This window comes from Haematobia irritans, chromosome 2 (assembly GCF_050003625.1).
Source record: "Haematobia irritans isolate KBUSLIRL chromosome 2, ASM5000362v1, whole genome shotgun sequence".
Taxonomy (NCBI): domain Eukaryota; kingdom Metazoa; phylum Arthropoda; class Insecta; order Diptera; family Muscidae; genus Haematobia; species Haematobia irritans.
Window position 1 is genome coordinate 111780617 of NC_134398.1, and position 20996 is coordinate 111801612.

The 20996-nt window shown below is 32.3% G+C and overlaps 1 protein-coding gene and 1 long non-coding RNA gene across 3 annotated transcripts in view; both read right to left on the reverse strand.

Moving 5' to 3' along the window:
* The window catches only part of CLIP-190 (Cytoplasmic linker protein 190), a 316617-nt gene that overhangs the window by 111048 nt on the left and 184573 nt on the right, over positions 1-20996 (reverse strand). For both annotated transcript variants that reach the window (XM_075295900.1, XM_075295899.1), the window contains exons 3-4: positions 6737-6838; positions 6522-6563 (exon numbers count right to left, since the gene is read on the reverse strand). In XM_075295900.1, the coding sequence (XP_075152015.1) occupies positions 6522-6563; positions 6737-6838 (144 nt within the window). The remainder of the gene's footprint in view (positions 1-6521; positions 6564-6736; positions 6839-20996) is intronic.
* On the reverse strand, positions 14748-15600 carry LOC142223801 (uncharacterized). The gene is made up of 2 exons (XR_012718901.1): positions 14982-15600; positions 14748-14914 (listed from the first exon to the last, which is right to left on the reverse strand). It is a non-coding gene; the product is annotated as an uncharacterized LOC142223801 (long non-coding RNA).

Consider the following 20996-nt stretch of genomic DNA (forward strand, 5'->3'; position numbering starts at 1 on the left):
ATTCAAAGGCATGAATATCATCAGTCAACCTACTGCCATTAAAAGTTGTCATCAAATTGCCTAGGGTAATTTGGGCTTTGCCACGAAAATTTATGAGTCTTACTGTAGTCATATGAACGAGGAATATTATTGACAAATGAGCTTTGCACAAATATGTCGGCGATAAGATAAACATTTAAAATAAAATGGTAGATACGACTGAACATATGAAATGTGAGCAGTCTATGAAAAATTCAAATATCAACAGGTGAAGAGGTAGGCCCAGGTATGATTTCCTCATTTTTATAAATCTAAAGAGGTTATGCTTGTTTAAAGACGCTAAACTTAGGGTATGAATTCTATAACATAAATAAGGTTAAATGAAATATTATGCAGACGGAAGGACGTGGATAGCGCTACTAGAATTATTTCCATATGTACCAACCTTCACCAAATGCGTATGCGAATGTAAGCGACCTAAACTTTGATACAATCGATGATAAACTTTGATACATTATTTTTTTTCTGATTCAATTACGAAATTAATTGGTCCAATTAATTTTTTAATTGAAATATCTTCAATAACGAAAATGATAGTATCAATCACAGTTTTAATGGGACAAAAAATATTTGATTAAAAGATTAATTGATTTGATTTGAAAATTTCAATTAATTGGTTCAATTAAAAATTTAATTGATGTTGATTGCGAAACTCAATTAATTTCTCGAATTAAAAAGTGACTATTTACAATTACTTTCTTATCTGTTTTGTGTTTTTAGTTTGATTGAAAAATGTACTGTTTGAAATGAATTTTTGAAAAATTTTTCCATCACTTTTTAACTGATTTAGTCTTCCACGTTTGATTAAAAAGTTAATTGTATCAATTAAATTTTTTATTATTTAAAACAATAGGCAACAACAATTAAAACATTTCTAATCTGTATTTTTAAATCATTAAAACTAATTTGTGGGAAGATTTATATGAAATACTGAATTTAAAAAGTATTAATACAAACCCAGGAAAAAATTAGGAAGTTCTTTCAATGTAATTATTTTAATTGTACATCTACAAATGCTCTTCCGAAAATTGACTTAATTTTTCACTTCACAAGACGTTCTTTCAGAGAAAAAAGTAGCTCGTAATTTAAGACAAATTTTGAACTCGAATTTAATTAATCAAATTCCAAAAAAATTATGAAAATCACGTAATAATTATTATTTTTAAATCTTTTACTTAAATACTTAAAATTAAGTGGTGAATTGGAAAAATTTCGTGCACCATAGTAAAAAAAATTTACTTACTGATGGTAAAACTGTTTTAAGGGCCAAATCATGGTCATATTTACTACCATTTAAGAAAACTCAGTTTTATAAAATTGAACTGACTGGTTTGAAAACATTTTGTAATATGTGTAAGTAAAAATTTCGTAACTGACACGGTAAACTGACCAAATCATTTCATTTATTGAATGGTAATTTTTATCTAATTATAAGTAGTCACATAGGGATGCCAGATTTTGAAGAGGCAAAAAGACCACATTCAGTTTATGAAAAGAGCACATACGAAAAGAGCACACTTTTTAAAATAAAATAAAAACATTTATTCCTATAATAATTCATTTAAACATACAAAAGGTTCATGACATATACATAAAATAAACCACTTTCATCTCAAGCTAATTTTCTTACAATACTTTGTAAGTCATTTGTTTGGTGTTTTTGTGAAAAATGTTATTGAAAGAAGTTTGTTTACATTTAGAACAGAGGCGTGGTCTTCTCGACTCTGATAAAGTAAAACACTATTTAATTAGAAAATAACGGCGTAGGAAAATCTCGCAGTGTGACATTTACGTATGTTCAGGTTACGTTTACCATTTATTGAATCGCGTTGGAGTAATATTTGTTGTGATGCATACAAAGAGCACAAAAAGAGTACTTAACTAAAAATAGAGCACTTTTGCGCGTTTGTTTACATTTAGAACAGAGGCGTGGTCTTCTCGACTCCGATAAAGTAAAACACTATTTAATTAGAAAATAACGGCGTAGGAAAATCTCGCAGTGTGACACTTACGTATGTTCAGGTTACTTTTACCATTTATTGAATCGCGTTGGAGTAATATTTGTTGTGATGCATACAAAGAGCACAAAAAGAGTACTTAACTAAAAATAGAGCACTTTTGCGTGCTCTTTTGGCCTATCTTGTTTTAAGAGCACATTTTATAAAAAAAGAGCACGTCTGACCCTATAGTCACATGAACTGCAAAAAAGAGATTTTCATAAAATTATTGAAATTCTAACTTTTTAGGTAGAAGTGCGATTGACCAAATTGAAGTTCAAAACTTGTCATAAATTACAAGCTACCTTTTTCTGTGTTTGGAGCGATATTCTTTTCTTGTAGTTTACGAAGTTAAATGAAAATTTTCTGAATTTTGTTGTGAATATAAAACACAGTATGGACTAATAAAATACTCAAAATGTCCAAAAAAAATATTTGAAAAGTGTGCCGATCCATTTCTCGGCAGATGAAATAGCATGACATCTGAAGAGCCAATTTTGCACCACTCCCGGATAAAAAGCACATTATTTTTTTGGTTACTCTGAAAAATGATAACATAGTATGAAAGATTATGCAACCTAAATTTTAGTTTATTCAATTTACAAATTTCTTTAATATAATGAAAATATAATTAAAAGAAAGTTTATAATCTTTAAAAATTATTTTCATTAAATTCATATTACAAATATTGGAAATGTCTTTGTACTACGGAAAACTTTAAAGTCGTATGTCTTTGAACTAAGGAAAACTTTCCTTGAAGTAAAGAAAAACATTTTTGATTTAATGAAACCGGTTTATATCAACTGATATATTAAATATTTAGATTTAAGATAAAGAAGCTTCAAATAAAGGGTGATACGGTCAAAATTTGGTCAATATAAACTTGACGTATTTCTTTCAATTTTGCATTTAAAAAACCTGAACACCCTCAATTTGAAGGTGTGTGTGTGTGTAGAATGTTGCTCCTATTTTGATTTTGGAATTCACTCTTCAGTTGTCAAAATGCCGTCCAAGCAAGAAGAGCAGCGTATCAAAATTTTGCTCGCGCATCGCGAAAATCCTAGCTACTCGCACGCAAAGCTGGCAAAATCGCTAAAAGTTGCCAAATCAACCGTTACAAATGTAATTAAAGTGTTTGGGGAACGTTTGTCGACAGCCAGGAAGTCTGGATCGGGGGGAAATCGAAAACCGGAAGCCGCTGAGACGACAAAGAGAGTTGCCGGTAGTTTCAAGCGAAACCCTAACCTCTCTCACCGAGATGCCGCAAATAAGCTGGGTGTATCGTCTACAACCGTGCATCGAGCCAAAAAACGAGCCGGACTATCGATTTACAAGAAGGTAGCCATCTGTACCTGTGGCTTGAAAAGCAGCATTTTCATAGCTTCCGGGACTGTCAACCAAGAAATTTACGTGAAAGAGTGTTTGAATAAACGTCTGCTGCCTTTCCTGAAGAAACACGGTTGTTCCGTACTGTTTTGGCCGGATTTGGCATCTTGCCATTACGGTAAAAAGGCCATGGAGTGGTACGCCGCCAACAACATGCAGGTGGTTCCCAAGGACAAGAACCCTCCCAACACGCCAGAGCTCCGCCCAATTGAGAAACACTGGGCTATTGTCAAGCGGAACCTAAAGAAGACCAAAAAACTGCTAAGGACGAGCAGTAGTTCAAGGCAAACTGGCTTTCTGCGGCGAAGAAGGTGGACAAAATCTGATGGCAGGTGTCAAGCGTGAGGCCCTGCAATTCGGATTTGGAAAAGCGAAAGCCTAATTGAATATTTTTCCTGAATTTTATACTAATTGAACTTGAAAAAGAAATTTAATTTGATTTTTTAAATAAACGATTTCACCGATTTACACGCGTTTACCCTTGACCAAATTTTGACCGTATCACCCTTTATAGGCTAAGACTTATTTTGAGGATTTTGCATTTTTGGTTTAAACGGTGTTTGGAATTAAGAAAACAGTTTTTACTTTCAACAATCTGTCATAATTTGCATTTTTAAACTAGGTTGCCACTCGTGTCAAAAGTAACCTACAAAAATGTAAAAAAAAAAATACAAAAATCTACCAAATTTAAAATATCTTTTTTCGAAATTTTTGTGGTTAGTATGAAAAAAAGGGGTTTCTTCGAAAGCAATGTTTTTTTGGGTTAAAATATCCCTTGAATAGTAAGTACGTCGAATTTTAAATGTTTTAATGATTTAAGCTTGCAGCAAAAAGGGAAAGTTACTATTTCTAAAAAGATGCACGCACAGAAAAAACATATTTGGACATGGTTGCCGCATCCATTTAATGCTTATCTAGAGTATGTAATTGTAGCGAAAACCATGTATTTTGTCTTTGTAAAAATAATTTTCGAGCTGAGAAAAATATAAGTTGGCAATAACTATTTAAATGGTTCTCAAATGCCGCAAAAATTTTCTATTATTTAAATGATAGAATTTGAGACCATTACATGGTCGGGAAAATCATGTATACATGATTTTCCCTGACCATTCAATTTGTTTACTTTTTTGCAGAGAAAAAAGTATTTTTATAGGTTACGTATAGACATGTATAGAACCATTACATGGCCATAATGATGCGGTTAACCTTCTACATTGTGTGTATGGTAGATAAAACTGTTAAGTTTATTGTAATAAAAAAGCTTAAAATTTTACTGCAGTAGAATATCTCGTGCGCAATTTAACCCTTTGACGACGAATGGGACATATATGTCCCATTTCGCATTTCCGTTGTAAAATCTTCATTTATCAACTAATTTAAAAAATATATATATATTCTATCGACGCAGAACACATATAGCTATGAAGTCGTAAATTTAAAGTTGGGTATTTGTGCGTACTTTGTGTGTGGGAATGTTCTAAACATGAAAAATCTTGAATTTTTTCTCTAATTTTTTTTTTTATATTTCAAGTATTGGTTGTCTGAGGTGGCTGTATTTTTGGTATAACGTGTATCAACTCATCCTCTATTGATAACGGTTTAAATGGACTAATTCGGGTACATAGTTTTTCTAAAAAAGATACCGTCTAGGGTAAGAAAAATGATCAACCAACACAATTTGGAGATTGTATGGATACCCAAAAAACTTCTAAACTCTTCTTGGTTTATAGGAAAAATAACAACTTTTTTAACAATAAATTTTGGATTGAGATCAAGCTTACACAAAGTGTTCAAAACCATGCACGCATGGTCATGAATATTTGCTAAGTCACGTATTTTTTTGTGTTGGTTGTATTTTACAAATGCTATTAAAGCTCTTGATGTGTTTTTTATTGAATTATATAAAGTATTTAAAAAAAAAAAAATCTGACTATATATCTTCCTTTGAAGACGGATGAAATTTCTCGTAGAAGGAAATATTTTTTTAACATTTTTACGTAGTAAGTAGGTGTATTTAGAATATAAATTAGCAAGAAAACCCTATTTTTATCGAGCGCTTAATTTTTCGTCGTTAAAGGATTAAGTTTAGACGGGTTAAGATATGCGCATTGATGCTGATTTTCGGCAGGCATTATAAAATGAATTTCGTAAATTATTAGTGTCTACAATAATGTGATTAATCAAATTTGACGTTTGAGAATAAATTGAAGTTTTTGTTGCTGCTATTTTAAATAGAAATAGGTGGCGAATTTTCTAGGACTGTCTATCGTGAGATAAATCACATTTGAAGATTGAGAAATTTACCTTTTATCTCAAACAAAAAATTTAATAACAATGACAGTGCTATTGCGGTATTAAACCCAATGGCCACATTTTGTTTTTAATAAGTACTTCTACAGAAGATGAGATACGTGACTCAATTCATTTGGACATGGCCATAAGTATTAGCTAATGCAATTGCAAATTTATGTTTTCATCAAATCTCCAAAGATTTTTCGATTCGGATGTTAATAAATGTCACGTCCAGTCAGTTTAAAGAAAAGCAAGCAACGCATTTATGGTCTCCAAAAGATGATTAATAAAGAAATTTGCAATGTTGCTATCTCAAGGCACCATGATGGCCACCATCCGCAACCAAAGAACTTAAGATTCGGGGCAACACAAATGTGCCATAAATAATGGTTGAGTGTCAGTTTAACTCCACCACCATGGCGAAAAGTGCATGTGCTGCCATTTAAGGTAAGTGGCACAGATTTAATGGATCTCGTTGCAGCCATTGGTGAGGAGGAGGAGGAAATTGCCCACCTGCGCATGAGCGACTTGCTGGTGAGCAAGCGATTGAATTCGTTAACCAACGTTGTCGACCGTCTACCTTCGAGACTATTCATAAATAAATCACAAATAAATTTTGTTTTCTTAAATTCTGCATTGACAGATGTTAGAGGCATTTTTAGATTTTTTGTTATTCGTTATTCGTCAGCAACTTTTGAATGGTAAGAAACGTTAGATTGTTACTATCTCCATTGTTCTGTAGTTTGGTAAGTTAGAGTTATAGGCTTTAGACTGCTTTCTACTTTTTGAGAAGTGGAGTTCTCTTACCTGAACTGCGTCGTCGGCCCGTGGCCTCTACATAAAAATCGTCTTTTGAAATCAAATAAAATAATAAAATAAAAACAAAAATAAAAATAAAAACTATTAAACAATGTTTGTTTTTAACAAAAATAAAAAAAAAATTAAGAGTGGTGCTCTTTGTTAATTCGATTTGAGGAAAGTTCTTAAAAGGTGTAGGAATAAAATGGCAAGAAAAATCTTACATGGAGAATTGGATTTAAAGGAATAGCGCGATGGCGAAAATCGATCCATCTCTGGTGACAATGATGAACGTGTGAAACGTCTTACTGTCTCTTGATACAGGTCTGCATATTTTGATTTTTAGGTTTTAGGGAGCCAAAAATTTAAAAATAATTTTATTAACACAAGAGGAACAAACTCACAAAGAACGAAGTTAATACACCAACACAAATATTTATTTCGTACCAAAGTTAGAAACAATATTTTTATTAGTTTGCAGTGTTAGTTAAATCTATTAGCAATAAAATAATGGTGATTACATTCCAATAACAAAAATAATTATATGTAACATGAAATTTATTGTGAACAAATTTTTTTTATATTTCTACGTATTATATGTTAAGAGAGATTATGAGGTCTACTATAAAGAGAAGTATCAATCTATGCGTAAAAAAAGATCTATGCGTAACTAAGAAATTATCTAGATATTGACGTTGATGCAGGAATTATTCGAAAACCACACAGTGGAGATGAATTTAGAGTCCGTAGTGCAAGAAAGAATAAAGTTTGCTAAAAATCAAATCGATTGGCCTAAGCGTATGGCGTAATATTTTGTGGTCCGTTGAAGCAAAATTAAACTAATTTTCTTCTGATAGAGGTGTCCACCGTGTAAGAAGTCTCATCCATCAAGAATTCAATCCAAAATATACTTTAAAGACGGTCCAAAACGGTGGTGACATCATCATGGTACGCATTAGAGAAGCTAGACAATAGACTGAAGTTATAGGTTTCTTTCATATTTTTAATGGGTAATTTTTTTTAATAGGTTAAAATAGAGTAAGAGTTTATAAAATGGTACAAATTTTTCAAATTTTGCCGCAAACAAGCTAAATCCATTCTAGAAAATTTTAATATTTTAATAATTTTTGAAAATATTCGAAGTGAAATGTTTCAGACAAGGGTAATAATGCATTAAATCTCATAAAAATGTTGTAATTCATCTTATAATAAACTAACTTACAATTTAGAAGACAATGTTAAGAAATAAAATTATATATTGCCATCGGCAACTGCTACCACAATGCAAAGTCAAATTCTGGGGGTTACAATTTTTCTTGGGGGGAGGGGGTTTAAGCCCCCTCCTCAGAGGCCTTCCTATGCTTATGATGGTATGGAGGTCATTTTCGGATTATAGTGTGGGCCCTCTTCATCGTATACAGAATATAATGAAATTAGCTGATTTGTTTACATGTTGTTTAATGTTGTCAACGCACTCAACGCATTGAAAAGTTAAAAGTTCGTAAAGTTCATGCGTCATATACATACGTTACTTTTATTGTGTAACTCAAACAATAGTAGTTCTCACATTTTAACTTGTTTGACAATAGCATATAACGTACGTACGCATGACCGAATGGTATGTAATTCTACCTTAATAAACACATTATGTGTAAAGAAAAAAGTAAAAACTTTCTTAACATTTTAATGAAATCTCAGACCAAAATTTTGAAAATACTCATTTTTGAATATGAATGTATTCTCATACAAACGAATCGAACTATCAAAATTAGAGAACCCAAATTCATTTGAATTAAAATTTTGGTAGATTTTTTTGGCACGAGTGGTAACCATGGTTGCCGGCTTCTAATTTCCTCCTCTAGAGCCACCTAAATGTAAAAATGATTAAAAATTGTGTTGTGTGAAAAAGTCTTTACAAGACGCTAAATATTAGACAAAAAACGACATGTAGGGAATTTCCCCTATTTCTGGCAACACGGGCTATAGTGGTTTTGCACTTACATAGTCAGTATGCCACTAATATTGAGCCCATTATTAAAAAAGAGGAAATCGCTCCATTAGTGTGGGTAACAAATCCAAATTTGTACACATCGGACAATATTATCATGTAAGAGCTACAAGTAAGTATAAATACGATCGGCTAGTACATCAAAATTTGAAATATGAGTAACATTGGTTACATTGGTGCAATGGTTAGCATACCCGCCTTGCATTCACAGGGTCGTGGGTTCAAACCCAGTTCCGACCAAACACTAAAAAAGTTTTTCAGCGGTGGATTATCCCACCACAATAATGCTGGTGATATTTCTGAGTGTTTCAAAGCTTCTCTAAGTGGTTTCACTGCAATGTGGAACGACGTTCGGACTCGGCTATAAAAGGAGGTCCATTGTCATTGAGCTTAACATGGAATCAGGTAGCACTCAGTGACTCAGTTGGCTTAATGGGCTAACCCCATTAAGCCAAATCTGAACAGAGCAAAAACGTAGTCCCAGTCACAGTCGACAAAAATAAATTATCTTCAGTGTATATTTTCAATTTAACGTACATATAATCACATTTAAAGACAAAAACGCACATTTAGTGAATAATACACAGTTTCTCTCACGTCAGAGGTTGTGGAAATATTCCCACAAATTATTATCAAATTGGTTGTCATAAATCAATTAGACCTCTGACATTGGAAGGGAAAGTCTCAGTTTGCTCTCGCACCGTGTATGAATAACCATTCCATCGGTTGCACCTATACCCCATAATTTGGTATAACTGAATGAAACAGTTTTTCAAATTAATAACAATTTAGCTGTTGAAATAAATTGACTTTTAAAAAGCTCTTGTGATTGTTTTTTTTTTCGGCACCACTGAAAAAACCCATTCACTTTCAGTCAATGTTTAAATGGTGGCTGCCACATCGAGCAATCGAACATAATAATACCCTAACAAAAAAGTCCAATGACACGCATGATATTAATAAAAATTATGAATAGTAAATAACAAATGACAGATTTGCTACTGTGCATGGATAATTGCGTGATCCCAACATTTGTTTCAGCATATCAATGAAGCCATTTAAAATGAGATTGTTGCCACATTTTTGTAATTAATTTTTTGAAATATTTTATTAGATTTTTGGATGCCTCATATACATTCTATTTGAATTATTTTAGTTTAGTTAGGTACACTGTTAGAAACATATTTATGTTTTTCATGTATTCCGATATAAAAAAAATGTGTTTCGGGCACAATTTTTAAACACAATATTTAAGTGAACAAATGTAATGTTCCTAAACTAAGTAATGCGATAAATTCGACCTAGGCCATACCGCCTTTTTTGTGAAGCGCATATGAAATTCTTTTCCTTGGGGTCGACAAACATTACGGCTACTACCATTTCGGAATATTTTTTTTGTGTCATCGCTCCACAGGATATTGCGCCGTTTTCTCTCACCTACCGTTCCTGACCAACTATAATGTTTTCTGATGAGGCATAGTCTCATCTTACAAATTTTTTTCCGTAGCATAGGAACTTTTCTGACTGCACGGATGAAAAAGACTGTTTTTCATATGTTTGGCTATAAACATTATATGTTTGGAACACAAATTTTTAAACACAATATTTTTGAGTGCAAGCATATAATGTTCATAAACTAGCATAACATGTTTGGGACATATATGTTAATATGTTAGAACATATTATGTTTGGGACATAAAATGTTTTTAAATATAATATGCTTGGATGCAAACATATATTAATTTAGAAATAGCCTATAAACATATATGTGTTTAGTAGCTTGGAGCGCTATTTAACAGGGAGCGATATTGAATTAAGTTGGTGGTTGTTGCTTGTTATTACAAAATTAACATTTTATTTTTCCTTGGGCAATTGATCAGCTACTTCTTTAATCCTTACAAACTCTGTGGTCCGCTGTTCGAATCCCCGTCCGGCAAAAGGTAAAATTAAAATAAAAAAAAAATTATATAATTGAATAATTTCTTCTACAATGTTTGTATTACAGAAAAAGGTGCTAAGAACTAAAAAATCTCGTGGAAGTGAGAAAGATGTGGGGGAATATACAATTGGGCAGAAACAAAATTTTGAGCATTCAGGTCGAAAACCTATGTTGTTAGCACCTATATTACCTGTTTATTTTCATAATTCATTATGATTGTAAATATATAAATAAATAAATAAAATTTTTTATTTTTGGGTGCAAAATGCTTCCAAACATATTATATGATCACATAATAACATATTGTTTTTTGGAAGACAACATTATTGAATTTGGATTCAAAAATACAAAATGTTTGGAAATTGACTACCCAAACATATATTGTTTAGACCAACATGCTTTCAAACATATTATATATTGGAAGAGATCAAACATATAAATGTTTGGGCAATAGCCAAAAATGTATATGCTTGAAGCAAAATATGTTTGGGAGTATATGTTACAGAAGCGATTTTTTGTGAGCGTGTGTTTGGCAGGGTAATTCGGCATGCACTAATCGCTGCCAAATAGATCGTGCAGACATCATATTGCCTATTTCAGCAGAAACTTATCTGGATGATTTGAAAGGGTCTTTTTTGGAAGAGTGACAAAAAGATTACCTGTTTTTCGAAGTGTCTTGCTTGGTTTTCCACGTGTTTTCGCAGAACTTCTTTTCTGTAGGGCTTTTTGAACACAAAGTAACGATCTCTTAAAAGATTTAACGGTCGTTCAAAGAGATATTCCCTCAAATCTTAGCTAACCCCAGTCTCTTCTTTTCTACTACAATAACTTTTTCGGTTTATCTAGTCTAATTTTTATTAATTGTTTTTATTATTTGCATTCAATTCATCACCACTAAAAACACAATAACAAACTTTTTGCAAAATTTAAACATTTTCATATAAAAACGCATAATGTGCTTATTTTTCTGACCAACCAAATAAAGCGCTTTATCACAAAGATAACACAGGAAACAAAAATAATGCCATTTTCCGTTTATTCTTTTTTTTTCTTATTGAATCAGTGCTGCCAATATTGAACTTTAGTTACATGACGTAGTTACAACACCAGATTAAAAAATATGTTAGAGTTAGGACAAAAAGGAAAAAATGCCAACTTATACTTATTATTTTGACCCCATGTGTAGTTGTGATATTTTATTCAGGGAGCGACAGAGAGAGAGAGGGGGGTTGACAAAAGATATCAACAAAACGCAGCGATAGAAGCAATTTCTGTGAAACTGCTTGTATGTTGTTTCGGAAAACTGTTTTATGTGTTCATTTGTTTTGGCTGTGCGCTTGGCATATTAAAAAGGCTTCGTCAAAAATTTGATATGCTTAAGACTAAATATTATTTGAAATGAATATTAAATTGCGTATTCGGAGTAAAGAGAATAGACATTCGGAACCGAGAGAATAGACATTTAAAAAAACAGCATGTGTTTTTGCCTTGAGAGCAGCAATTTAAGTATATGTGGACATGTGTTTTGTTTATCATTTTGGCATTATGGACACAGAGCAAGAAAGGAAATTAAAAAAAAAAAACAGTGGAAAATATATAAAAGTTACAAACGGATAAGCTTCTCTAAGTGGTTTCACTACAATGTGGAACGCCGTTCGGACTCGGCTATAAAAAGGAGGCCCCTTGTCATTGATCTTAACATGGAATCGGGCAGCACTCAGTGATAAGAGAGAAGTTCACCAATGTGGTATCACAATGGACTGAATAGGCTAAGTGAGCCTGACACATCGGGCTGCAACCTAACCTTTACCCAAAAGCTCAGTCCATTTCGCTTATATCAAGCACTGTTCTTTTCTGACCGTAAATCTTTAATTTCGAAGTTTTATTGTGAAAATATATAAATATAAATATATAAATTAAAAAAAAATGGTGTTCGGCCGGAGCAGGGATTGAACCCAGGACCCTTTGTACGCAAGGCGGACATGCTAACCATTGCTCCACGTGGCCAACAAATGTATGTTTCTGTGGAATAAAGTTTTGGTTGCATCGGCTCATGGGCGCTGCAAACAATGCTATATAAATGTAACTTATAACGATAATTGTCTATTGGTGACTATAACAGCTACACTCAGAAAATTTAACGTCGTAACTACAAGTAAATTCCATAATATTGAGTAGTTCAAAATTTTACTCACAGTTAGTTAAATTTAACAGTTAAATTTAGCTAACTGTGAGTAAAAATTAAATTAACTCAGTGGAAGTAAATTGAACTTACGGCCATTACCAGCAAAATGGTTAAGAACTCCCAATGAGTTCGTAAATGGACTGAAGCAAATATAATAATACGAACGAAGAAGTTTCTCAGCGTTACCGAACTTTTACTGTGCAATATTACGAAGTCTAGTTGGACACGAAATTTCCGTTTTTAGTATAAATAAACTAACGATGAATGTCAATTCTAACTACCGTTGAGTGAATCTATTTCTAGACAATAGTTCGTCTCCGAAACATGTGCTCATGTGGTGTTTCTAAAAATAGACACCCTTGACTGTGTGTGTTAATGAATAGATGCAACCAAGCAAGAAAATAATAAGAATCACATTTGGTTGTTGATGAGTATAAGAGCTAAGTGGCCCAGTGGATAGTGTGTTTAGTTAGAAAACTGATGGTACGCGGTTTGATCCTCCGTCCGGACAAAAGGTAAAATTTTATAAAATGATAAAAATAAAATCCAATAAATGATTCTAAAGGATTTGTACTACAGAAGAGTAAGTGGTTTGTACTAAATATAATATGACATGTAGAAATGGGGATCCTCCCCCTTGATGTATCCTTGCTCCAAGTCACCAGGTGGTCTAGGAAATCCGGAACATTATTTTTTTCGTTTTTAAAAAATGTATTATTTAGTTAATTTTTTACTTCTGAACAGTTAAATTTGAACTTGATAAAAGTTAAAACAAATTACTAACGTATAGGAAAATGTTGAACTTACTATGGGTACATGCTTCTTTAGCCACATACAAAGTTCAATATTAACACTGGTTAGTTAAAAATAACTCGCTAATGGGTTCACTCTTCTCTGAGTGTACGTAGCCCAGTGGATAGTGTGTTGGCTTACAGACTGTATGGTCCTCGGTTCGATTCTCCGTCCAGGCGAAAGGTAAAATTTAACAAATTTATAAAATTGAATAATTTCTTCAGCATTGTTTGTATTACAGAAGAAGGCCCTACGAACTAAAAAATCTCGTTGAAGTGAGTGGGATATGAGGGAATATGCAATTAAGCAGAAATATTTTTTTTAGCACAATCTTCTTTGGGAGAAAATGTTCCAAGCATATATTTTTGGGCTCAAAATGCTTCCAAACATATAATATGCTCACATAAAACAAAAATAATAATGTTCCGGCAATATCTAATAATATATGTGCTTCCTGCAAAATATGATTGGAACATATGTTAGAGAAGCAATTTTTTTGAGGGTGTAGAATACCGAAAAAGGAAAGTGGACATTTTAAGATTCAAGTTAACTTTTTTGATTGCAATTGGGCATTTGGTTTCTACTTTTTAGGGAACTTCTAATCCTTCTGATTAAATTACTGTTTGGGAGAGAATTATTTTGCGTTTACTTTTGAAGTTTCCACCATGCGGGGTTAATGAAGAAAATGTAATTAAACTCTCGCATAAAGGAAACTGTGAACTAAAAGTAAGGCAAGGAATATATAGCTACAAATAATCACTATTATATTCACGCTTAGTTCATAGAATTCATGGAATTGTTGAACCATACCACTATGGGGCCAATGGTCAGTTTTTGAGGCAATAAATCACAGGAAACAGCTAGACCTTTAAAATTTCGTACAGATGATTATAATGTATTCTTAAGACTTCAGTAAAAAAATTAAGACATTCGGGCAGTACCACGCCCATTTCCAGTACGGGTATTAAAGTGCTTCTCCAGGTGGAGACCCCTGGAAAATAATTCTTGAAATTTAGCGATAGCACTGCTCTGAAATGAAATCCTGTTTTAGACGAAATCAGCTGATCCTTATGTAAAAAGAACTCCTGAAACAGAATGACTGCCCATTTTGCCCCATCATGCCTAGTTTTCGAGATATCCCTGAAACAATTTTTTTCTGACATTTTTCATAAATAAAGAAGATATCTCGAAAACTAGATGTGATGGGGCAAAACGGGAAGTAAATTCGGATTCAGGAGGTCATTTTACATAAGGATCTGCTAGTTTCGTCTAAAGAAGGTCTCAAAAGATGATTTTTGCAGAACAGTGTAATTGCATCATTCTGTTGGAGATAACATTTATTTATCAACTGACTTTAAATTACAAACTAATTTATATTAATACATTTCAGAAAATTACTTTTAAAATGAATCAATTTCTTGTTGTGAGTGTTTAAAACATACTGGGTGTTTGGATACAATATTCAAAATTTAATCAATCTAAAAAGAGAGAATTTTGTTAATACTCGTATGTACAAAATAATTGGCTTTTGTACAAAATTCTTACTTGAAAATTTTATGTTTCATCAACTTCTAATTCAAAATTAAAATGAAATGGATCCTCTTCGTAATCTTCAGAATCTGAAACATCTTTATTTATAGCTGCACGTGACGTACTTGGCAGTTGATACTCAGGGATATTCGCAATTTTTAAAAGAGAAATAACATATCTTGGAAGCTGCAAACTTCTCTTTTTTGAAAGACGATTTTTCAGATATATACTTGATAATAACGGGTCTGAAGAATCCAGGGCCCTGTTAAAAATATCCATTATATTATGCTCCCTAGAATCCTTTCGTGCATGCTCAATGCGGTCCTTTTTGTAAAATTTATTTCTCGCCTCAGATGCATTTTCACCAGCACATCCGAGAGGTACAATTGACGCTTGCAATATTTGGAAAGAATGTGCTAAAATTTTATGCAAAGTCGCTGACATTGGGTACCACTCGTAATGTTTAAAATATATCTCTGCAGTTTCATAGCAAAATTTTTGCAAGTGGTCGGCACTTATTTCAAATTCAGAGTTAATTGTGATAAGAATTGTATGTAAATGTTTTAAAAGTTCGATATTAATGTTGGTTATAGAAGAAAATAATTCCAGATTAAAAAATGCTTTTCGTGCCGTATTGCCGTCATTCGTGGACCCGCTTCTATTGCTTTTCGGCTTGTGGACATGAAGGCCCATTTTTTGCCAAAATTGTTCTTGAATTTCGCGCTTTCTCTTTAGCATAAGGACTTTCAGTTGGTAACATTAATGGGTTTTCTATCATTTTCCAACCAAAAGTTAAATATATCCAAATTTTTAACTTTTACGTTATATGAAAATAGATTTTTATAAAATGGTGCAGATTGGAGCAGCTAATTTTTCCAAAAACTAATAGTACACATTATTACCTTCCTCCACACATAAATTGTTTCACGGATACGCTCGGATAAAGAAAGTTCTACTCCACAGAACATATGGACGACAACAAAAATTACACAAAATAGACAGCACATGCGACACAAAAAACTATTCATCAAATCAATTTTTTTTTTCTTAATTTAATAACATGTTGCTTTGCATACCTTTAAAAGTGTATTCCATTTTACAAAATTTTTATAATTTTAAAATTTTGTGCTTGACGGCCAAAATGACTTTGTTGTTTGTTTATTGTTGAATATCAGAAAATGTAGCAAAATAAAATATGACAACTTTGACTGCTCGGCATGTCATCATGAGGTGTTACCAGATTTTAATATTTGATATTTGGGTGTTTCAATGTGTTATATGTAAAATTCCGTTATTATTATTTTTAAATAGTTGACTTAAAAAATTGACTTTTTGCCTCAAAGACCTGTCATTGGCCCCACAGTGCATACTGGAGATAAGGGTAATTTCCAGGAATAATTAGATTTCACTATAATCCAAATAGGTTTTTTTTGCAATAAGGGAAAGTAACGTGAATTTGTCATCAGTTTGACGATGGTTTTTATTTTTTTTTGTGTACAAAAGTGTTATGATGTGTTTGTATTCAGCTTATAATATATACCTACGTTTGTTGCTTGCAACAAATCACTTAATTGCGAGAGAACATGTTTAGCTACATGTTGCCACGATTATTTTCGTGCTGACAAGTAGTCAAAATTGTGACTTTATGGTACCGGTACGCGAAGTCGTACTATCATTGAGTGTGTACATAATCGTGCCCTGGGGCAATTCATATACTGCGAGTTGCGGTCCCCGTATGAGTTATCGCTTTTCGTTTGACAAGAGAGTTAACCTTACTTCCTTTGTAATTAAGACTTTTAGAGTTACAGAAGCGTGTACAAATCTTGAAGCTCTTAGAAATCCGGAATTAATTGAGGAATCCATTTAGGATTTTCTTTGATTATTGTCAAATTCAACTTATTATAAAATTACATTTAAAGGTAATTTTGAATTTTGGAATTGATTTGTGTATTAGTGGAATCATGAATTGGGTTTTGTACTTAGGAAACGGTTTTATATCTGGCTCAAGGAGCCGCCCGGCTTTGCCTTTGGAATTTGAGCAAACATGGAATTGTGTGAAAACCAGCGAACAGAAGAATTATTCCGGCATTTGCCCGGAATTCTCCCAATATCCATCTTTTTCAAATCATCAAGTTCTGACATTCTTCGAATCACCAAGTTCGGAAATTCGTCAATCTCCAAGATCTGGAATTCGCCAATTCCCCAAGCTCTGGAAGTCTTCAAATAGCTAAGAACTGCAAGATATTCGTTATCAGGAAGCTACATGCGATCAGGTGACCTACGTAGAATAAATTCCCAGGTGGATGACAGTACAGTGAACATACACGTGATTTTACCTGCCAGTGCGTCACCCAAGAAAAACAAATTGTCCCTTACTCGAATTGGTTCTGTTTTGCACTCGCTTAGGAATAGTCGGGTAGGACACAAATAAAAAGAAAAATTCTCAATCAAAGTCTGTTCACAACCTCCCGAAAATAGATTATTTCGATGTGATAAAGTCACACACATTCACAATTTAAGTCCAGATTTAAATTGTATCGAGGCTCTCGACATAACAACCAAGTCAACCCAATTAAATTATGAAGCGAATCATTAAATCTATAATGTCCATAATTTAAAGAACAAAAAAAAAAAAAAAACGCGGTGAAACGTAAATTAGACATTAATTTTAGTTAAGAAATATTGAAGTTTTTTCACAATTTTAAAATGTGGCGGTATGGCATGTAATGAACACAAAATTTACATTATTTTAAAATTATAGTAATAGTCCAGAGAATCAGTAAAAAACAAAACTACAAGAGTAAAGAAACTCAAGCCAACAATTCTAAACAACGTTGAGGCTTCGTCGTTGTTGCTGGAATTTGGTGAGTACTTTTCAATATGAATATACATGTGTAATTTGAACCAAAGAAATTCTTTACTGATCATACCATACCCCCTAATACCAAGAGAGAGAGAGAGACATAGTAAAAGGAAAAATAAAATAACATTGCATATCGTATCACACATAAAGTTTGAATGGAAATCAAAATCAATAATAATGAAAGTAACGAGTAATAATTCGTAGTAATTCATATTTCTATGATCTTCTTCTTCTTCGTATTCTTTGCTGCTTTTTATCAATGAAATTTTACTAGTCTCTCTTTCCACCTTCATAGTTCATAGTACTTCATAGTTATTTGTTTACGCACGTATAACAAAAGAAATTATGAATTTATATATTGTAATTCTCTAAAATGCTAGAAAAAATTACAATCTGAGTGAATTTGTTTCGTATGTATATAAATCTTTGTACTACTTTAAGTATGTTGTTAACTTCGGACGGTAGGTTCATGAATTATGTTCAATAAAATTGAAATGGATTGCTAAGAGAATCATAAGTTTTTTCCTGTAGGCATGAGTTGAGAGGATTTTCAATTTGGGTTCCTATAACAAACTTTATGTCGCCATTAGGATTTGGAAGGAGAGGGGCGAGTGTTCCCATAACAGCAGGGAATTCGCTTTATTCAGAATGTGATTGATAATTCCTTTTAATTTTTGGTAATCATTTAGGGGTTTTAGTTTATTGCTTGCTTGGTTCACTTAATGCTCACATCAATATTTAAGTTTTTAGGGAGTCTAGGATAAAATATCTGTTTTATACATGAAGTTGATGAAAAAAGGCTTGAAAGAATTTTCCCCAAAGAAGATTGTGCTCATTCCCTCACATAATTTTCACTTCCACGAAATTTTTTAGTTCTTGGCACCTTTTTCTGTAATACAAATAATGTTGAAGAAACTATTCAATTTTATAAATTTTACCTTTCGCCTGGACGGAGAATCGAACCGAGGACCATACAGTTTGTAAGCTAACACACTATCCACTGGGCTACGTAGCTGTTATAGTCACCAGTAGAAAATTATCGTTATAAGTTACATTTATATAGCATAGTTTGCAGCGCCCACGAGCACATGCAAACATAAACATATTTAACAGAAACATACATTTGTTGGCCACGTGGAGCAGTGGTCAGAATGTCTGCCTTGCATGCAAAGGGTCGTGGGTTCAATCCCTGCTCCGACCGAACACATTTTTTTTTTTAATTTACACATTTATATATACATTTATATTTATACTATATTAAATTTTTATAATAAAACTTCGAAATGTGGGTTATTATTAACTTCGAAATTTGGGTTATTATCAGAAACGTTGCTTGATATAACCGAAATGGATTAAACGTTTGGATAAAATATTATTTTTGTATTGCAAAAATAACAATTTTGTAACAAAAAACTGTTTTTGGTATAAAAGTTTGAAATTTTGGAAGGAATTCAAAAACTAACAAAAGAAGAACATGGGGTCGAGTATAAACATACATAAATAATTTTATAATATACACATAAATTTATTTAGGCGTGCACAGTTTTTTACTAGCATTTAACACCATTTTAAATGCATTCAAGACTGATCGTGTTTTGTACTTAATTTCATTTTTACCTTTAAGGCAGGTATTAAGTTGGCATTATTGCTCTAAAATGACCTTGTTTTGCCTTTTACTTTTCTTTAATAATTCGTTTAAAGAAAATAAACTTTTTCAATTGTTTTAGCTGAAAAACTTGAATTTAATGCCCGCTTTTATATTTGAAAGTGTCCGTCAACTCCTCTTGGACAACTTATTAATAAAGAGGAACTAAACTTTTTTTATACATTTTACTGTTTAATTTTTCACTATTTCCTCCTTTTTTCATTTTACTGTCGCAACTCTAAAAAGAGTATTGTGTCATTTCGTTTCATGCTGTTTTTTTTTTTTTCAAATGTCTATTCTCTTGGTTTCGAATGTCTATTCTCTTTACTCCGAATACTCATTCTAATATTCAAATTAAATAATATTTAGAATTAAGCATATCCAATTTTTGGCCTTATAATAAAACAGTTTTCCGAAACAACATACTAGCGGTTTCACAGAAATTGCTCTCTTTTGATTCTCTCGCTGTGTTATGTTGATATCTTTCGTCAACCCTCCCGGTTTCCATCTCTACTTCTTTCTCTATACTCTCTCCCTGTCGCTCTCTGAATAAAATATCACAACATATATATATTTACTCGAAATTTATATATGTTTACATCAGCGTTGCCAATTTAGCTATTTTCCCGCTAGATTTGGTTTTTTTTTGAAGACTTTAGCGGGAAAAAATGTATTTAGCTTTTAGCTTTTTTCTGGCTTTTTTCGTGACCCTTTTAGCTATTTTTGTTTTTTTTTCTACATGTTTCTATTGAAATAATGATAAAACGGCGTTTTTATCTAAGCCTTGCTGTATGAATGAGGTTTTCCACATATTTCAAAGCTCAGTTGAAACATTAATAATGATTCCAGCCATTATGCGGGCATTTTTGCAGCAAATACACCTTGTTGTACAGTTCTTTCCTCCTATCCATAAAAGTTATAGTAAACTTTAAATCTACTATTACCATACAAATTTGTTAGATAAACTGTCAGTAAATTTTTGGGAATATTAGCATTTGACTCGATTATCCTTTTTATTTTATTATAATATTCGAAAGTTATTACGATATTACTAAATTAAAATAGTAGATATGAATTGCTTTGTGAACTGAAAAATATTGTCGTGAGGCCAAAGATTTCATCTCCTTAAAATACGAACGCGAATTTTGGTTATAATATCATTTTTGAATTTCTCTTATATAAACTGTTTTCCTTGTCCAAAAGCCGATAAAGTCGTTTTGTCCTTATAGTTAAGTGATTCTACTTAAAAGTGGGTATCTTTTCATGAAAGAAGGCTACGGAAATTTTAGTTGGCGTTAGCACGTTTTTAAAGCACTTTGATAGCTCATGAAGAAAAGGAAAATGTTTTTACTGGGAAATGTAAACTGTAGGTATTTTCTACAATTTAAATAAAAGTAGTGTATTTCGAATTTCTCACAATTTCAAAACCAAACAAAAATTTTATTTAAAAAAAGACAAATTATTTTGTTTGCCAAATCCAAAGTATGCTTACATTATTTAATATTTTAAAATAACAAGTAAA